Source organism: Takifugu rubripes, chromosome 13 (genome assembly GCF_901000725.2).
Source record: "Takifugu rubripes chromosome 13, fTakRub1.2, whole genome shotgun sequence".
Taxonomy (NCBI): Eukaryota; Metazoa; Chordata; class Actinopteri; order Tetraodontiformes; family Tetraodontidae; genus Takifugu; species Takifugu rubripes.
Genome location: NC_042297.1, coordinates 10531537 through 10550068, shown reverse-complemented (window position 1 = coordinate 10550068; position 18532 = coordinate 10531537). Strand labels below are relative to the sequence as shown.

At 40.7% G+C, this 18532-nt stretch overlaps 2 protein-coding genes across 6 annotated transcripts in view; one reads left to right on the top strand and one right to left on the bottom strand.

The window, feature by feature from the left end:
* Window positions 1-738: 738 nt before the first annotated feature.
* On the bottom strand, window positions 739-4878 carry agrp (agouti related neuropeptide). Of its 2 annotated transcripts, none has more exon segments than NM_001098655.1 (4): window positions 739-1025; window positions 1105-1202; window positions 1301-1440; window positions 1635-1657. In NM_001098655.1, coding segments are annotated over 3 exon segments (408 nt in total). In that variant the 5' UTR covers window position 1440; window positions 1635-1657; the 3' UTR covers window positions 739-854.
* vps13c (vacuolar protein sorting 13 homolog C) overlaps window positions 4130-18532 on the top strand; it is a 43340-nt gene continuing 28937 nt past the window's right edge. The window contains exons 1-29 of one of the 4 annotated variants that reach the window (XM_029846298.1): window positions 4130-4334; window positions 5453-5496; window positions 6709-6751; window positions 7207-7302; window positions 7409-7510; window positions 8270-8347; window positions 9373-9438; window positions 9589-9698; window positions 9807-9866; window positions 9941-10000; window positions 10272-10352; window positions 11064-11121; window positions 11253-11380; window positions 11730-11836; window positions 11945-12119; window positions 13029-13091; window positions 13175-13310; window positions 13647-13741; window positions 13842-13984; window positions 14723-14915; window positions 15016-15130; window positions 15807-15943; window positions 16224-16344; window positions 16441-16558; window positions 16630-16762; window positions 17471-17543; window positions 17692-17786; window positions 17996-18149; window positions 18250-18329. In XM_029846298.1, the coding sequence (XP_029702158.1) occupies window positions 4235-4334; window positions 5453-5496; window positions 6709-6751; window positions 7207-7302; window positions 7409-7510; window positions 8270-8347; window positions 9373-9438; window positions 9589-9698; window positions 9807-9866; window positions 9941-10000; window positions 10272-10352; window positions 11064-11121; window positions 11253-11380; window positions 11730-11836; window positions 11945-12119; window positions 13029-13091; window positions 13175-13310; window positions 13647-13741; window positions 13842-13984; window positions 14723-14915; window positions 15016-15130; window positions 15807-15943; window positions 16224-16344; window positions 16441-16558; window positions 16630-16762; window positions 17471-17543; window positions 17692-17786; window positions 17996-18149; window positions 18250-18329 (2964 nt within the window). In that variant the 5' untranslated portion in view covers window positions 4130-4234. The remainder of the gene's footprint in view (window positions 4335-5452; window positions 5497-6708; window positions 6752-7206; window positions 7303-7408; window positions 7511-8269; window positions 8348-9372; window positions 9439-9588; window positions 9699-9806; window positions 9867-9940; window positions 10001-10271; window positions 10353-11063; window positions 11122-11252; window positions 11381-11729; window positions 11837-11944; window positions 12120-13028; window positions 13092-13174; window positions 13311-13646; window positions 13742-13841; window positions 13985-14722; window positions 14916-15015; window positions 15131-15806; window positions 15944-16223; window positions 16345-16440; window positions 16559-16629; window positions 16763-17470; window positions 17544-17691; window positions 17787-17995; window positions 18150-18249; window positions 18330-18532) is intronic. The other 3 variants (XM_029846297.1, XM_029846296.1, XM_011609709.2) reach the window with 3 other exon arrangements.

Here is an 18532-nt window from a genome sequence, read left to right as displayed (position 1 = left end):
TTTCAATGACCAGTTCTTCAGAGTGATGTGAGGAATCTTGACCTTTGCTTCAAGCTGAAGCTGAAAAAGTTCCATTTCACCACAACTTAGTATATCAAATTTAAATATGTTTTCAAATGTTACTGTTGTGGTTTTTGTGTGTCCTTGATGCATCGTGGTTGTTTTTTGCTCCGTCCCCTCCCTTTCTGTGTTTTCTTTCCTTGGCAGAGTGAAAGCTGGCACACCTGGTTTCCTTCCCAAGACGGCTTTAAATAACAGTTACATTTTCCGCTTCATGCCAGATTGTTTCAGTGAGTGCATTTTGAAATTTTGACACTATTTTTGTGCAAACCCCATGAGGCAAATATAATAGACTGTTTTGCTTTCATTTAAATGGGGAAAGTTTTTGACAACCACTGTTTCATGCAGTTAGAGAACCATGTGATCCCAGTGCATTTGCTATAAGGGCTGGGTGGATTTGTATATAATTTTCACAGAACTATATGTAGCATCTATGTAGAAAAGATGGGTCCAAAAATGGACCCCTGTCACACCCCGTAATAGAGAGGTGCATATAAAGATGAGTGTTTATCAATCAGAACAGAGGAACTCCTACAGGTTGAGTGGGATTTAAACCAATTCAACATGTTCACATGGGGTCTTTAAATTAATTTTTTAATGGCATTTTGACTACCTCAGAGATTGATCATTAATCAGTCAGCACACATTAAGAATTTCATTGACACTAAACACATTAAGTTTGCACTTTTATTTATTTATTACACATAAAAGAGAAATAAATGCAAATCGTTTGTATGCACACATCCTCATGATGTCATCAGGGCATCCCCATTATAGTGTGACATCATCTGTGGTCAGGTGCGTCTGGGTGAGCAGTTGTGGCCAACTTGGCGACAGTAGCAGATAGCATTAAAGAAGCGACAGTAGCAGGTGTCACAAGGGTCACAGCATGGTAGCGGGTAGCCCAAACAAGACTGCTGATGGGGGATGCAGCGACGCAGGGAGCGCATGGCTCGACCCTGAAGCTGCAAGCATGCAACCAGGAAGTAAACAAACAAACAAACATATCAAGAAGATGAAATTCTTTAACTTAGCTGCACAGACCTCATCATAGGAATCATCATCCACCATGAAGGAATCCTCCACTGAGTCAGCATGGGGGGGAGTGGGCTCATGCATGGCATCAAGGGCTTGGTTTCTGTCTGCAGATCAGAGACCAGGACTGTTAAAAACGACAACTTAAAATGCTGAAGACAGATCAGCTGGTGCTACATAGATCAGAACAAACGGAAGTTCTCACCTCTGTGAGGCAGGAAGAGGGGGTCTGCGTGACGGCCAGCAGCAGGACCATCATTCAGCTGGATGCCTCCATGAACCAAAGAAGAAGACACATGCAACAGACTGAAGGACAAAAGACAGACAAGCACAGAGTGGAACATGCTGTGGGGGGAGGGAGAGAGAAAGAAAGAAAGAAAGAAAGAAAGAAAGAAAGAAAGAAAGAAAGAAAGAAAGAAAGAAAGAAAGAAAGAAAGAAAGAAAGAATTAAAACAAGGGACAGACAGACAGACAGACAGACAGACAGACAGACAGACAGACAGACAGACAGACAGACAGACAGACAGAGGGTGACTCACCTGTCTCTTGTTAGAGTCTCTGTAACTTTCTCAGGGGATGAAGAGCTTATAAAGACCCCCAGGAAGTCACATGACTAGTTACAAAGGGCTACTATAACCGCAATATCTGAAATCTGAGCGATACGAAACAGGAAATGACATTACAAACACTAAACTCTTGTTTTTTTTCTACATGTTTTGGATTCAGGACATCAGTTAAGCGCTCGGGTCTCATCTCTGTGCCTTTATGCCTCCGTGTTTTTGTGTCAGCATGTTTTTTGTTGTGGTCGGTATGTTAGCAGGAAAATCACTATTTGATTAGTGAACATATGGTCACCTGGTTCATTGCTCTACTTCTATTATCTTTAATCAGTTGTTGAATTGAAAACTTCATCCTTGTTTTCCCTAATTGTACTACATGGTTCTGTGACACGCTGTTGACATCATCAGTTGAATAGAGTGCTCATTACAGCCCATCAACAGCCAATCATTCGTAATGAACATGTTTGCCTTTATCAACAATCGGTTACCATGGCAATGTATGAGGTCAATGAGTAATTTTATTTCAACCAATTATCAAACTTATTCCAGAAAGATTTTGATTTTGACGTATATTTCATGTATCTTTTGCTGTGGTGGCAGCTTGGCTTCCCCTAGAGGCTAACAGCTCTGTGGTTCCAGTTACCCTGTGGAAGTGGTCTCCTTGAATATTAACAGGGCAAAGATTCACAAAACTGGGCCATGGAACCAAGACTGTGTTGAAAAATTAAATTATAGGGAAATATTTTACTGGTGCTCTTTATTGGGGCTCTGTGCATCAACGATAAATGTAGACGTTGAACCTAGACGGTGCATTGTAATGGTGGTTGTTGCATTGATTTGACCACTGTAAGGAGCCACACCCACCATCACCAGAGAGCTCTGGCAAGATATTAGACTTTTTAAGGAATGTTTTTTCTGTTCAGTTTAGAAATCATTAACTTTTAGACTAAAGCTACTTTTTAAAAGTAGGTGTAAGATTTAATTCCAGGTTCAAATTCAGGTGCTCTAGTGTTTCGAGGAGTCCTTTTTTTTTTAATTTTGTGTAGCTCTGAGATTTGTTTTCACCTTTACAAGCTTAAACAAGTTGATTCATTTTCATGTGGTAAAACAGAGGTTGTGTTAATGTTAAGTGTTCATTTAAGAGACTTCTGTGTTGTATTTACCGTAATATAAACAATCAATAAATTGACAATGGTCCTGAAATAATAAATGTTACCTTGAGGTACATATAATAAGTTGTTGCTGTGTTCCTGTTTTGCTCATCTCGCCTTGTCTTTTCCGCTATATCCCATTCAGGGTCACGGGGAGGGTACACATTTTAACAACCTTTCTTAGAGAGTACATGGACTGCCTGAAATGATCTGGAAGGCTGGATGTCACCTCCCACTGTGACTGGGCAAAAGTGGAAACAGAACCCCCTTCATAAATGGACTGGTGGCCTCCAGTGGACAATTTACCATGCAGACATTGCTTCTAACACTTCTGTCTCTTTGTCCTACAGTTTTGGACAAATGTCCTTTTTGTAATCCTTGTGGGAAAGTTTTTCAACATAGTTTTTAACAAGCATGTTTTCTTCTCAAAGGTGACCATTCTCTCCTCCTCGGCTGAGCAGGAGTATTTTTTCTGTCTCTTCATCATGATCTTTCTGTCCTCAGCATAGCTGAGCATTGCTGGGATTTTCTTATTGTAGTTTGTTCACTGAGCTGAAAAATATTTCTCTTCATACAAATTAAATTAAAGAAATTACTTAGAATAGGCTGGTCCCAATTATGGGAGAGCTGGCTTCAGTAATGACATTACTGAAATCTCACATGGTAACAATTATGGAACAGTGTTCTATATTGTAACTCTCACAGCAGATATATGCATATATGTAAAGTTGAAAAAAAAATACAAAATGTAACTTTATGAACACATGCGACACACAGAGGTTAAATCTGCAGCACCATTAACACCATCCACCCCGGGGCTACTGGGGTGAAGCTGGAGGTCATGGAGGATCACCGACTCTCTGATGAGAGACAAAAAAATTTGCAGTTGTATACTTGCATGTCTGGACGTTGCTTTATGCAAGTATACTTTGTACTTGTAGTTTTTGGAACAAGAAAAACTCAGCCGGCAGCGCTCCTTTAAACTGTTACCACCAGGATGTGGTCACTGGTGCCACAAATCTCTTTACAATGTGGTTTTTGTCAACAGCATTTTTTGGTGACACAAGTTCTCGCCTGGTTTTTAAACGCTTGAGAACAGATGAAGGTGATGCCACTGTTTGATGACTTGTGACAAGGGATTTGCTGATGTCACTTAATTCTTCTGAGGTCACAAAGTCTCAATTCTTTTAGAGAATCTTGATTTATCCCACCTGGAATCATCTCGTATCCCACCTTGTATCATCTCGAGAGGTGATAGTGAAAGTGGGAATTGAGGATGAGTGCTTTCACTTGTCCGATCGATGTTTTCTCTCTGCAGGACGTAGTTGTAATCGATTCCAGAGAGACTCGATCTCATATCGCTGAAACGGATATTCGCGGAGTGCTGAAGGCGACCCTGCATAGGGTCAGAGCCGGGGGTTGAAAGTCATGGTGTTCGAGTCCCTGGTCAGTGACCTGCTCAACAGGTTCATTGGCGACTACGTGGAGAACCTTGACAAGTCTCAGCTGAAGATCGGGATCTGGGGAGGTGAGCTTAGCAGCTAGCTAGTAGCTACACGGACTTGGGTCAAGAAAATAAACAAACGCATCATTTAAAGCTCCAAAATTTCTAAACGCAAGACATTAAGTAGGGATAACCGTGCTGTGTCGGTTTAAATTTGGCATTATCCACGCAAGCAACTAAGTATAGTTATATGTTTAATCTAATTTTAACACGTCGCGTTTTGTGGAGTTTTACGTTTGACAGGAGCGACAGTAATTGTGCGCCATTTGTCCCGAATCAGAGATCCCACAGTTGTTTCTGCTACTTAAGTTCAACATTTGGCAGGATGACGAGGCTTCCTTATCATCGCAACACACTCATCCCTCTTTCACACGCCCGTTGGTGGGAGGAATTGTTAAAACACCAACAAAATCCTAAGATCTATGATGCGAGTTGCTCCAAGAATCGTCCATACACATGATGAACTCCAGCAAAATGTGCGCAAATGATGGCAAACTGAAGTAAAAACTCTCTTTCCTAATTGGTTAAGGATATTTGACAAAACAGTTTATGTACATACCTCGGATAATTTTGGTTTTACCTAACTAACTACCTAACTAACTGGATGAACTGGATTCCTTGAGGAATTATCAAACACTCCCAGTCTTTGTCCACCTTTCTCTTCCTCTCTGTTTTTATCTCTCCACAACATGGGAATAAACAAAAACCTGACTGATCTGTTATGACTTCATCAGTCAAATGTGGTTTAGTCTTAATCATGTGCTACATGGTCATTATTCATCAGCCATGTAATGATGTTCAGACGTGATTTGGTTCTTTTCAGTTTTTCTCTTTGATGATACTTTGATGATATTTGATGCATTTCCTGTAGTTAACCCGTGTTCACACATTTTCTGTGTTGACCTTTAGAGGGATCGGATGTGTCCATGGAACCTTCCCCTGCAGGGCAGCTGTATTTGAAAACAGCCATTAAATACAGAGTTTGTGCACTGCACAAATAATAAATTCTCTCCCAGTGCTGCTCTTTTTGTTTATAGGCATATTGGACTTTGCACATCTCTAGGCTGTGATGGTTGCTGGAAATGGACACAGTCCTTCATCATCAGCAAAATTTGATTTAATCTATCTCTCTCTCTCATAAGGAAATGTTGTGCTGGAAAATCTCAAAGTGAAAGAAAATGCTTTGGTAAGTAGAACGATTGCACCCACGGGTGCTCGGGTCCAGACCAGGTCATACTTTCATCACATGATTATTGATCTTTACACGGCGCTTTCATATCAGAGTGGTGTCACCACTGGTGGTTGTAACTTTATTCGGAATGGAAACCTGAGGCTGGGAGATTTTTAAAGTTTTTCAAAGTTGAATAAACTTAAATGACATTTGGATTAACTCTCTCTAGATAATGTGCATTTGTGTAATTGTGTAATGGGTGTGGTGGTAGGAGATGAACACCCTGTATCAATTGTGCATACATACTAAGCAAAATGGGCCAGAATAGAGATCAAACAGGCTCGAGAAAGTCAAAACTTTTGGAGGGATGTGGTAGCTAATTAACTGCTAAAGATCAAACATGTAGTGACCAGGAACAGGAAGTAGACACTGCACACAGTGGTTAAGGAAAATGTCAGTGAATCCTTAAAGATCATTATTTTTATGCAAGACAATGCCCCATCTCATGCATCAAAGTACTCCACTGTGTCTGACTTTAACCCTCTTGAGAACTTGAAGACCCCGACAGACTCCATGGATGGATGACTTTTGATTCTTTTTGAAAAGATGGGTGGCTACACTGGCCATTTTTTTTTAAATGAAGGAGAAGAAGTGAGACGGGAATACTGCCCGATCTTTTTCTTGGAGTTGCATAATAATTCTACACACTAAAAGCTGCCTAATAATTGGGCGCACCCAGAAAATTCTCATACCACTGCCTAAAACTCACTTTCACTTCCTTAAATGTTCATGTTTGAGGTGTAACCTTTTTGACTGACTGAGCACCGTTGCTAATATTTATGCAGTGTACTGTGTGTTAAAAAATTTGAGTCATTTCGTAATGATGCGTGATTGACATGTTGTAACGTGATAACATATGTAACAGGTTGACAGTGAGTGTAAAGGAAAAATACAGGAAAAAAATGAAAAACAACAGGCGTAATGGGATGGGCAAATCCAGTCCTTGAGGGCCAGATTCACGCTGGGTTTTATGCCCTACCAGGAGAAAACTGTTTTCACCAGGGGAAGCGGAACCGCAGGTGAAAGGGTTGTCTGCCTGTAGGATAGAAAACCCAGCTTGAATCTGGCCCTTGAGGATTGGATTTGCCCATCCCATAGCCTTCAAGTATTTCCACTTTATTTATTTTTCAACCTCAGTGAGTGGTTGTGTGATTATTTGTGTTTCAGAATGAGTTTGATGTTCCATTCATGGTGAAGGCTGGGCAGATTGGTGAGTTCCTCGTGGTTTCTTCTCAGCATTTGTTCACAGAGTTACTGACTGACCCAATCACATGGCTGCAAAACCTGTTGCCAGCACAATAAGCTCATACTATACATTAGAAACTGAGTAGTGTTGGATTCCAGCTTCAACTCTTTACCCTATTTGTGGTTGGAAAACTTGTTTCTTAAAGATTAGCAGCGCAGATTTCATGTCCAGAAATGGGGAACTGCCTCTTTACAAGCTACTGCTTGGTTTGTTTGCATAGGACCTGAAAACAGTTCTCACAAAATACTGTGAACAGGAATGTGAAGTGAAGGGAACCTTGATAGCAGTAGAGTTGCACAGTTAATGAATCCTTTCTCTCCTCTATCTATGACTTGCTGAAGTCAGGCAAGGACGCCTTCCATCAATTTATAGCACAAAGATAATAACATTAAACCTAAAGAGAATCCGTGATTTTTCAGGGAAGCTGACATTGAAAATTCCCTGGAAGAATCTCTACAATGATGCTGTGGTGGCCACACTGGATGGTCTGTATCTACTCGTCCTTCCTGGAGCTGGTAAGTTTTGTTCAAAGGCCTCAAAGCTGAATAAAGGTGATGCTTCTAGGAAAATGCATATCTTGTAATAAAAAGGACTTTTACCGTGTTTAATTAATTGTTGTAGCAAGAAAATATGATGCGGCGAAAGAAGAGCATTTCCAGCAGGAGGCGAAGCAGAGAGAACTCCAGCGCATTGAAGGAGCTCTACAGATGGCAGCACGCAGAGGTGAGACAGGCTGGTCTGTGGTAACTAACCCTCTTCTTGTTTCTTCTACTTCCTATTTTGGCGTTTCACTTTCCTGTCTTTTCTCTACTACCGCTCGATCTGTAGATTTCAGATGATTTTAAACTTCTTCAGTCTCTGGCTGTGTCATTGTTTGCCTCGTCCTGGTGAATGTATACATTTATTATTGTATGAAAATACATGACAAATTGTCGCAATGAAGGCTTTAATTTCAGCAAAAACTGAAAGCTCCAAACACCTAAATTAAAATTTCCTCAAAGTCTAACAAAGCGTATAACTAAAGCACTATCATATAATTTATTTTTATTTTTTTAAGTCCTGACATCCGACAAGTCAACAGTAAGACTTGGTGACTAGCAACCTCAGAAAATGTATTTCTAGTTGCAAAATTCTGGTGTCCTATGCCTGAATAAGCTGAGAAAAATCAGAGTTGTGAAATTTTTATCCTTGTTTTTTACCCGTTTGGCAGAGGAGAATTCATAGGATTACCAACATGACTTCTAACATAGTCATTTGTATTTTAAATGCAACATTAAGTCATTATTAAATCTTCCTGTTTGCACTAAGACAATCCTTCTGACTTGTTTTTGAGCACCTATTTTCCTGTTTTATCACCTTTATATAGTGGCTGATCATGTGTGATGGTCAAAGGGTCAAATATATGAATATATATGATTTGGTTAAATTATAATTATTATATTGAACTGCTCTCTCTGCCGTTCATGCTCCCTCTGCTGTCAGCATCTCAAACTGGAGAGTTAATCTTCAGTCTGGAGACTGTTGTTTACAAGAAACATCACCATGGTAACACACACAGAGGCACGTGCCCACACACACACACACACAAAAACACACACATAGTACAGTATAGTACAATCTATAGTTAATTGGGCGGTATGATACTGTGTGTAGAACACTCTTTTTGTCTGTTTTGTATGATGTGCAGTAGTTTTGTAGTGTGGAACACTGTTTTGTTCAGTGTGAAGTTCTAGTGAATGTCATATAATTTGAATTTCACCACATTGATTTATTTTCAGAAATCCAATTCAAGAAGTGAAACTTATAACGATTCATTGCACAAAGACTGATGTATCTCAAGGGTTTATCTCTTTAAAATTTGATCATTATGACAAGCTGTGACAGACAGTTCCATAAATTTGGCCATTTTTAAGAAGTGACACAGAAAAGGAATTATGTATCTCAATGATGTATATCGTATGCCTCAGTTTTTCCCATTTTTGTAGTTTTGCTTAACGAGAATAATTATATCAACTGAAGGCGTCTAACTAAGTTCAGAGCAAGTCAACAAATGACTCCTGGCCTAATCAACACATATCTTGCATGTGACAAATGATGAATTTTATTGTGGAACAGCTCCAGGAGTTCACTTAAATTAGTATCACATCTAAATGTCTATATTCAGATGTTTTCCAATATTTAATTTTTGCCAAAGCGAAGCTTTTACAGCTCCTGCTAACAACCCTATTTTATGAAAATCTGCTCTATGCTCTTAGGAAATCTGATTGTTTGACATGCTTGAATATCAATTTGAATGTTTCTTTTGTATTGTGGAAGTTTTTTGGGGGGGAAATATGATGGAGAATTGTGATCTCAATTCAAGAAAATTGGGATTGACATTTTTCCCAGAATGGTGCAGCAATTTCTAGCACAGTCTTGTGTGGTGTGTAGTACAGTGTTGAGTAGTGTGTTGTGTTGTACGGTGGTGCCTCAAATTGCTGTTATCCTATTGGTGGAGATATTTGCCTTTTTCTTTATGCTTTTTCTCCAACTTTCTTTTACTAACTGCACGGTTGTTTCTTTTAACGCTGCCAATATTTCAAAAGGACTGAAAAAATATAAAAAAACCCAAAAATGTTTCAAGAAGCTGAAACGCCATGACAACAGAACAGGTGAGCTTTAATTTTTATGTTCGTTGGTGCAACTCCACCGGCTGGCACTCAGGCGACTGTATATCGGGCGACATCATGAACAGGGTCCTCGCATTACCTGGGTGAGACATGGGAATGAGCACGGTTGCTTTCTTTTCGATTTATTTACAGAGAAACTTCAGGAGGAGAAAAAGGACACGTTTGTGGAGAAGCTGGCCACTCAGGTGATCAAAAACTTGCAGGTGAAGATCAGCAGCATCCACATTCGATATGAAGACGACGTGAGTATTGACAAGACGCAGGTCTCAATCCAGCTTTAGATTCAAATCCCAGTGATCAGTAGGCGAGTCTTATTAGATCTGCTGTCATGTAAGTGTTCTATGTTTCAGCTGTCAGACCCCCTACACCCCATCTGTGTGGGAATCACACTGTCTGAGATGAGCCTGCAGGTAAAACCAGGCCCTCGCACTCGCACGACCCTGCACATGCACGCACTCAATTTTATCGCTGTGTTGTGTTTCAGACCACTGATGAAAACTGGAAAGCGTGCATCCTGAATGAAGCTGCCAAGATCATTTATAAGGTGACGATCAGTCAGTCAGCCGATCAATCGTACATTTACGCTCTACTCCTTGCTGGTTCGGTTCAGCAATTAAACTTTTCTTTATTTATTCCTTTTATCTCACAACTAATGTTTATATTTACTGTTCAGATATTATGGCTATTTTCTTTCCAAAATCTTGTAGTTTTCTTTTTTTTTGTTTGATTTTTTTCTTTTTTTTTACTGTTTGTGATTGTACTTGTGATGCTCAGCCGTGGAGGCAGAACGTTGTCACTGTTGCTTGTGTTTGCAGCTGGGTTGTCTTGAGTGTCTTTGTGTCTACTGGAACGTCAACAGCCCCATGTTTTATAAAAGATCACAAGAAGATATTTTGGTGAGTTAACTTATTTTTAAATGGTGTTGAACAACAGTTAATTTGTCTCTCAGTCTCCTTATTAAATTTATTATAAAATCTACAACAAAATTGTCTCACCCACACCTGGATGATTTTATTTCTTAGTTCCAAAACTCATTTTTTGGATGAAATGATGTACTGATTTCACACATGGGAATTGAACTCCCCACCTGGGCCAAGTTACTTAATTTTTTTTGTAAAATCTGGTGCCACTGGACTTATAAAATGCTCCTTCACAAAGGGGAACATGACAAGATGCTGATTTCTATGACCAGTTTTGAGAGATGGTGTCATCATACTGCACTGAGCTGGTGACACAAATGTAACGCACATTCTGCCTAATGGCAGCTGGAGTAGGCTCCCCCCACCAAACTGTTAAGCGGTAAAGTGGTAGTAGATGGATGGATAGACAGACATGCCTAAATCTGAGAAAGATTCCAGGAGAATGTATCAATGACTCACAACAGAGGGAGGAGGAATAACTAAACATCTGACAAAAAGGGAATATCCCGAATGCTAAACAATCTATGTAATGTGACCGCGTAGTGAACCATCAATTAGTTTGACCCATGAAGATAATGGACATTTTTGAATGTTTATGAAACTTTTCCTGCACTCTAACCAAATTGGCTCTGCCCTCCTTCCTCCTCTTTCTGCCTTCTCCTCCTCCTCCTCCTCCTCCTCGTGCAGGAGGCGTTAAAGTGTTCCATCAGCAGTAAGGACAAGGCCCTCCCTCATTACCAGTACAGTGAGTCTTCTGGTCTTGACTGTCTAGTCCACAAGTTCTACTACATGTCCTGGTCTTGGTCTGAGCCCCACTGAGTTCTATTATATCAGTCAGTGATTAACAGATCATTTTCTCATTGTTTTCTTTTGTAGTTTTCAAGCCGATCTTTGCTTCAGCTAAAATGTGCATCAACCCAAATGCTGAGCTGGAACTAAAGAGTCCAAAAGCCAGTTTGAACCTGGAGGTTCAAAACATTGCCATCGAGATGAATAAAGCTCAGGTAACTGAGAAATTCCAGGGATGGGGTCAAGTGAGATAGTCAGTCTGGGGAGATCACGTGAGACAGTCAGGCCAGGTGGGTCCAACTAGGTGAGACAGTCGAGCCAGGTGAGAACATGTGAACGTCCTTCCCTAAGTCAGGCTTTTGTAATAAACATATTTTTCTTTTATTGGTGCTTTGTTTTGCTCTGTAAACTCACTGCATTTATGTCATGTCATTCTTGTTGTCACCTACTTTGCTGTCTTTTCTATTGCGTAGTGCTACATGTTTTGTTATCATGCTGAGTCACTTCCCTGTTGCCTGTCCTTTTCCCTTGTGTTGTTGACGTCCTCTGTGGTGTGTCTCTTAGTACCTCACCATGGTGGAGATGCTGGAGTCCATTGACTACATGGTGAGAAATGCCCCCTACAGGAAGTTTCGTCCTGAGGTCCCTGTCCACACTAACTGCAAACTTTGGTTAGTTTAATCCTGAAGATTTAGCTGCAACTCATCTAATGTCAGCCCAAGATCGGACTTTGACTTAACATACAAGTATTTATTGACTGTGTATTTGTTTTTTGGAAGGTGGCATTATGCCTTCAATGGTATCATGGATGTCCACATCAGACGCGTCAGTCGCATGTGGTCCTGGTCCAACATCAGACAGCACAGACAAAACCTTAAAGCCTACAGGACAGCATACAAGACCAAACTTGTCAGCTCTGGCAAAGTGAACCAGGACACAGAGCAACAGATTCAGGTACTGGAATGTAAAGAAACTCCTTATCACAGGATTGAAACAATTTGATAAGGATCAGCTGGCGAAAGGATTCAGTGGATGTGCATGAAGGTTCTAATTCAATCAGGTCGTAAATGCTAGAGTCAGCTGGACTGTTGAATGAAACTTGAAGATGTATTTTCATCCAAAAGGCTTCTTCAGTTCTGACCAGCTTAGCGGGAGTTTAAAATTTAATGGAAGTTTAAAAATTAAAAACTAACTGCTCTGACTGGTATGTAACGTGAAACGCGACCCCGGGTGCAATTATTAGAGTCTGCCCTTCCTGCATCAGCAATAACAGGACTTTGTGTCCCAGCTATTATTTTTATTGGCATTGCGGTTTCCATATACGAAGGGTTTGCAAGAGGGAAAAGAGCAAAAAGTACACAAACGCTGGACCACCAGCCATTTTGCTGGCTCATGTTTTGCTTAACCACTTCCGGCACACTTTTTATAAGATAGCGTACATCGTGAAGTCTGCAGAAAAACCTGGGCCAGCTGTGAATGTTGCCAAATGCTGATTTCAAAGGGGTGAATCAACATGTTCCCTTTTGTTCTGCCGTCCTGAGGGCAGCAGTGTGACCAGTCCGTGCACTGGTGGATGTCTGCAGACTGGGAAGTGGAAACCTTGTGACCTTCTCAGCAGTCTTCATTAGACTCTGCAGGCATCTGCTGTCAGTAGCAGTTGTGCTGTTGTACCACACGGTGACACGGCCGTCAGTAGTAATTCCTTCCACTACGAGTGTTATTGGTAGCATAGTTTTTTATAATGACGCTGGCTTGTGTGGCACGAGATTCCCTGCATGTTTTTCACAGGATATCTTAATATCTTGGAGATTTGGTGTCATTCCAGTGGAGTTTAATCTGACTACTGTACTCTGTTTTTGTCAGGATCTGGAGAAAGTTCTAGATGTGTTCAACATTACTTTGGCTCGGCAACAGGCTCAGATGGAGGTAAACTTTATGAAGAATGATGATCATACTGAACTGTTTTATTAATTTATCTTTTTCATCACACTTTTCTTATTCTCCTCCAGGTGATCAGGTCAGGACAGAAGGTGCAGTCAAAAAAGGCAACAGGGGGACAGAAACATGGAGGTTTCTTCAGCAGCTTTTTTGGTAGAAAGAGTAAAAAGGATGAACCGGAAAAAGAAGAGAGCAAAGACAAAGAGAGTAATTGAATGCTTCATCTTTGCACAAGCAGTGACATTCATCATTTCACATTTAAGCTGTCACATGTGTCACCTGTTGATATGACCTGGAGATTTTCAGTACATATCTATGAAACATAGAGGGCATCCTTGAGGAACTCCCCAATTTGGATTTTAAGCATATTATCACTATTTATACATGCTTTGATTTAAGTCTGAGCGTAAAGTAAAACCTATACATAATTTGTGAAATGTTGAGGTGAGATTTGCTCTGATGGAGTTGGGGGTTTAAAGGTGATTTTCAATGTTAGTCCTGAGCAGATAACTGACACAAAGAATCTTCAATGTTCAACTCCAGGTTTGGAGGATCTCTTGACAGCTGAGGAAAAAGAGAAACTCTACACAGCTATTGGCTATAGTGGCAGCTCCCAGAATCTTGCTTTACCTAAAGAGGTAAACATACCTGTTGTGGGTGTAGTTATGTGTGGAACATAAATGCCACTTGACAAAACCCCAGTAATCAACAAGTCTGTGTCTTTGTATTTACGTGCAGTATGTAGCATTGGTCATCACCTTCCAGCTTTTGAGGACTTCAGTGACTATCCGAGAACAGAGTGATATTCCAGAAATCCTAAATGTGCAGATGGTTGACCTCAGCACCAAAATCTCACAGAGACCTGGAGCCCAGGCCTTCAGGTGAGAACCCCAGCACCATACACAGCGTCACTCAAGTGACGCCAGATCAAAAATAAAGATTATTCATAATAAAACAGATTAAAAACAAACACAGTTAGCCCATTTTATCATGTTTGTATGGTGGATCATTATGCATGTAGGCATAGGCAGAAAGCCCCGGTCCTCCCCTGGGAAGTGTTGCTACCCCCATTTTTCAGACTACCTTTGTGTGTAGTTGTAGTTAAAAAATTATGCCCCCCCCCCACTGTGATTTTATCCTCTGTTGAACTGGTGCTCCTCTGTGTATTAAGCAGGAAAGAGTGTGGTTCTCCTGCATCAGGAAGTAGCATGTTGTATTTATACACAATAAGGTTAAATGCAACACAGTTGCCCAATGTTATAAGTAGGGTTAGGTTAAAAACATAAAATGACAGGAGCAGATAATCAAATTACAGCATTGTTACCCAACGAGGAGATAAATTAGGGGGAAAAAATCGAGCCACTTGACTTTATCTGCATAATATGCATTTTCTTTTACTTTAGTAAAAACTGTTTAACTCTAAATAGACTAAAGATAGAAATGAATGTCTCCCCTCTGAACTAACACTAATATGTTATGCAGTTTTTGCTTAATAGTATAAAGGCAACATTGACACCCCCTCAATATTTATCTGCCCACGCACGTACATTTTTTTGCCTCATGGTCCAGGGTTGCCTGAAAGGCGTGGTAACATATGAAACCTTTGTCTCCTCTTTCAGGGTGGAAGCAACATTGCAGCACTGGTATGTCACAGGTTTACAGCAGCAGGGGACAGTACCTTCTCTTATTGCCTCTGTGGGTGAAGATTCCTCTTCGCTGCTCAGTGTTGTGTTTGAGTTAAACCCTGAGGACAGTTCTGCTGACCAGATGCTCAGACTTTACTCCCAGCCTGTTGAGATCATCTATGACACAGTAATTATCACATAACGTCTGTTTACATGACTACCTGTGTCATAAGTGTCAATTGGGGCAGAAAGTCAGTGATTTTTCTTTAATACATTTTATTTTACAGCTAACAGTCAACAGTTTGGCTGATTTCTTTAAGACCGAGAAAGGGCTGGATTTGGAGGTGTTGACCACAGCCACACTCTCCAAACTGGAGGAGATCAAAGAAAAAACTGCCACAGGTCAGTGGTTCACATTTTATTTTTTCTCAAAACCACTAAAAAGACGTATTCCTCCTTCGAGCTGGGGTCCCTTCCCAGAGGGATTTGGTTGTTTCTAGCACTGCACTTTTCTGGACACAGGGCTCAGATGTAGTTTTGGGAATCTGCTGCATTCTAACCCACTATGGGGGGTCACAGCCCTTCGTCCTATGAACACCTCTATCTATCATCAGCCTTCCTGTGCCTTTTGTCCACCAACACAGTTGTTGTCAGTTTGTATCTGCACACGCTACCCGGTCTTAGCCAAATCATTCATCACCACCTTTGGAGGAGACTTCCATGCCAAACAGTTGCAGTAGACCACGCCAGCTCTGCATAGTTGTTACTCGGTAGCGCCCCCCTTTGGTCAGTATCACAGATTTTAAAGACTTTTTTGCAGCCAGGAGTGTTTCAGGTCTTGCTTCAGGGATTTTCCCCATTCATCCTCACAAAAATCTTCTAGTTCTGTTACATTTCTGGACTGACTGTCACACACTACTTTCTTGAGGTCTGTCCACAGATGTACAATGATGTTTAGGTCAGAAGACTGACACAGAAAGCTGTGCATCAGCTGTATGACCCTTGGCCACGCTGCATGAAAAATAGAACATAATGTTTGTGTCCATTTGGCTCAGCAGTCTGGTTCTGATCTTTGCAGGTTTATCTCACATCATTGAGACCAGGAAAGTACTAGACCTGAGGATTGACCTAAAGCCATCCTACCTTCTGATACCAAAGTCTGGCTTCTATAGTAAAACATCAGACCTCATCATTATTGATTTTGGAAGTTTTCAGGTGAGTTCTTTAAGTAATAAAGCTGTCCTCTTGGCAAGAGGTTGACCATCATGTATTTCATTAATTTAGAAAATGCAAGTAGATGTTTTTTTATGTCACTTGAGATGAGTATTACAGTGAGAAGTATGATACAAACATGGACATTTACCTTTCTAAACTAAGAGTGCACCTCCACAGTTTCTAACATGATTCTTTTGAATGTTGAGTTTACTGAATGCCCCCCTGATGACAAACGTCTCTCCCATGTTATAATTATAGTTGTCTCTGTCTCTCTTTGCAGCTGAACAGTGTTGAACAGAGTGCTCCATTTCCCTCCTCCTCTCTGGAGGAAATTATGGATCGAGCCTACGACAGATTCAGTATAGAGTTACGAAGAGTCCAGCTGCTGTACAGCCAATCAGGTAGATGAATTATGAACACACATTAAAGAGCCACAATTGCCTCAGAGATTTTTTTTTATTTGCTAAATCTGCCATTCAAAATCAAATAAATTGTAGGTGAGAGCTGGAAGTCAGCTCGGTTACAGAGGTCATCAGTACAACACATCCTCCATCCAATGGACTTCACTGTACAGCTGGGCAAATGTATGGTAGAGAAGGATGCCAGGATGCCCAGGTAGGATTTCATACCTGTGGATGAGTGCCCCTCCCTGTAATTGTTGCATCAAATCTTGATTTGTGCTTCAGGTTCAAGGTTTCAGGAGAACTGCCCCTGATGCACATTAAAATCTCAGATCAGAAGATCCAAAACATTCTGAACCTGGTCAACAGCATCCCGCTACCCAACGTGGGCTCCACCTCTCACACTTCCACAGATAAGGTAAACTTCTCACACCTTTGATCACACGTGTAGGCGTAAAACTTAACTTTATTGCTCCACGCAGTTGAGAGGTCGCGAGGTTCGTGTTTGCGCACCGCTAATAAGACAGGCTGTGGTATATGCTAATAACATCACAGCTAGAGAAGTTGCTCAGCCCTACGTGAAACAGAAACTGTCCAAAAATAAAAATATTAGATAGAAACACACAAACCAAGTTGGATTTTTTTGAGTGAAAATAAAATAATTGCACCATGAGGACATATAATGTTTTTATTTGTTTTTTGCATACTTCTATGTTTTTTTTTGCCCGTTTCTACCGGTACTTCTTTTACGTAGTACCTTTCTATTAAAAATCAAGAATTTTTATCAATACTTATAAACTAAGTGTTTATACACAAGTAAGACCAGACTCATATTGGGCGACCAAATCCAACCTCAACTATTGCATTGCCATCGGCAAACATGGATCGTTGTTCATTGTTGGAAACAATAGTAATGAACTCATCTAATTGTTCAGGTAGGCTTATCAGTGGTCATGGTTGTCTGCATTCTTATATAAATCTCTCAGTAAATCCTAAAATAGTAACCATGTTAATTTTGTAAAAGCTGAAAATTAAAACTAGACTTGGACCATATTGATATGATGAAAACGGTGTAACTGTTAAAGTAATAACGGACCCGACATTTGTTTGTTTTTTTCTCTTGTAGATGCCGTTGTTGGTACACGAGCGATCTGGAGTACTTGGCCGTCATCCAATATTTCTTGACGCTATGGAAACAGGTTTGTATTGTTGATGCTGTGATTGATACATCGACATTGTTGAATCGAAATAAAATATTACTTCTAGTAATGCATACGAACATTGTTTTTATAATCCGCCAGTTGGTATTATTCAGTTTTAATTGATTACATTTTACTGCTGTGGTAGATTCAGACATCAGTGATAAATCAATAGATGAAGAACACCAGCAGCAAACTCTGGAGGAGCTCACCAACCTTCAATTCAAGTTTGAAGTCAAAGAGGTTTGTCGTTGGCTGTTCTTGTCAGGGAAAAGTTAATCCCAGAGCTGGTTGAACCCCATCCATACTGGGGTGTCCCTTCACCACAATATGGTGTTTCTATGCTACAGATCATAATGTTTAACACTTAAGATTAACAGCCTGTTCAGACTATTCCTTTAATAAACTGCAATTACATTGACGCTAAACAGTAACGGGAGTGATGTGTTCAGGTACTCTTGGAGCTAACTCGTCATTTGGACCAGGAGAAACCTGTTCTGTCCTTGAGCATCTATCAGCTGGGAGCTGAAGGGAAGGGCCGGAGCTTTGACCTCAGCATTACATCATACCTACGCCGAGTCACGCTGGACTATTGTGATGCACCAGGTCACCAACATTCTACCACCTATAGCAGCATTGAAAAATCAGCTGGCCTTCACAGTGCAATCATCTGCATTGTGTTACTCTTCTTCTGCTCCTTGTTCAGGTGGCAGCAGTCGTTCTCTCCATCTGATTCGTTCCTCAGATCAGCAGGGCTCCAACCTGCTGAAGGTGGAGTTCATCAAGGTGGGTTCCCCGTCAACGATTATTTGAGGGGGAAGTAGTTTGGTTAGCACAGTAGAAATTCTCTTGTGATACTTCAGGAGGTTTATATTTGGGCTGACAATGTAATTATTGCTCTAATAACGCTGTTGATGTTCCTCCTAAACCCCAAACCCATCTGCAGATTGCTACACAGAACAGGCCTATGATGCAGATGATCAGTATCA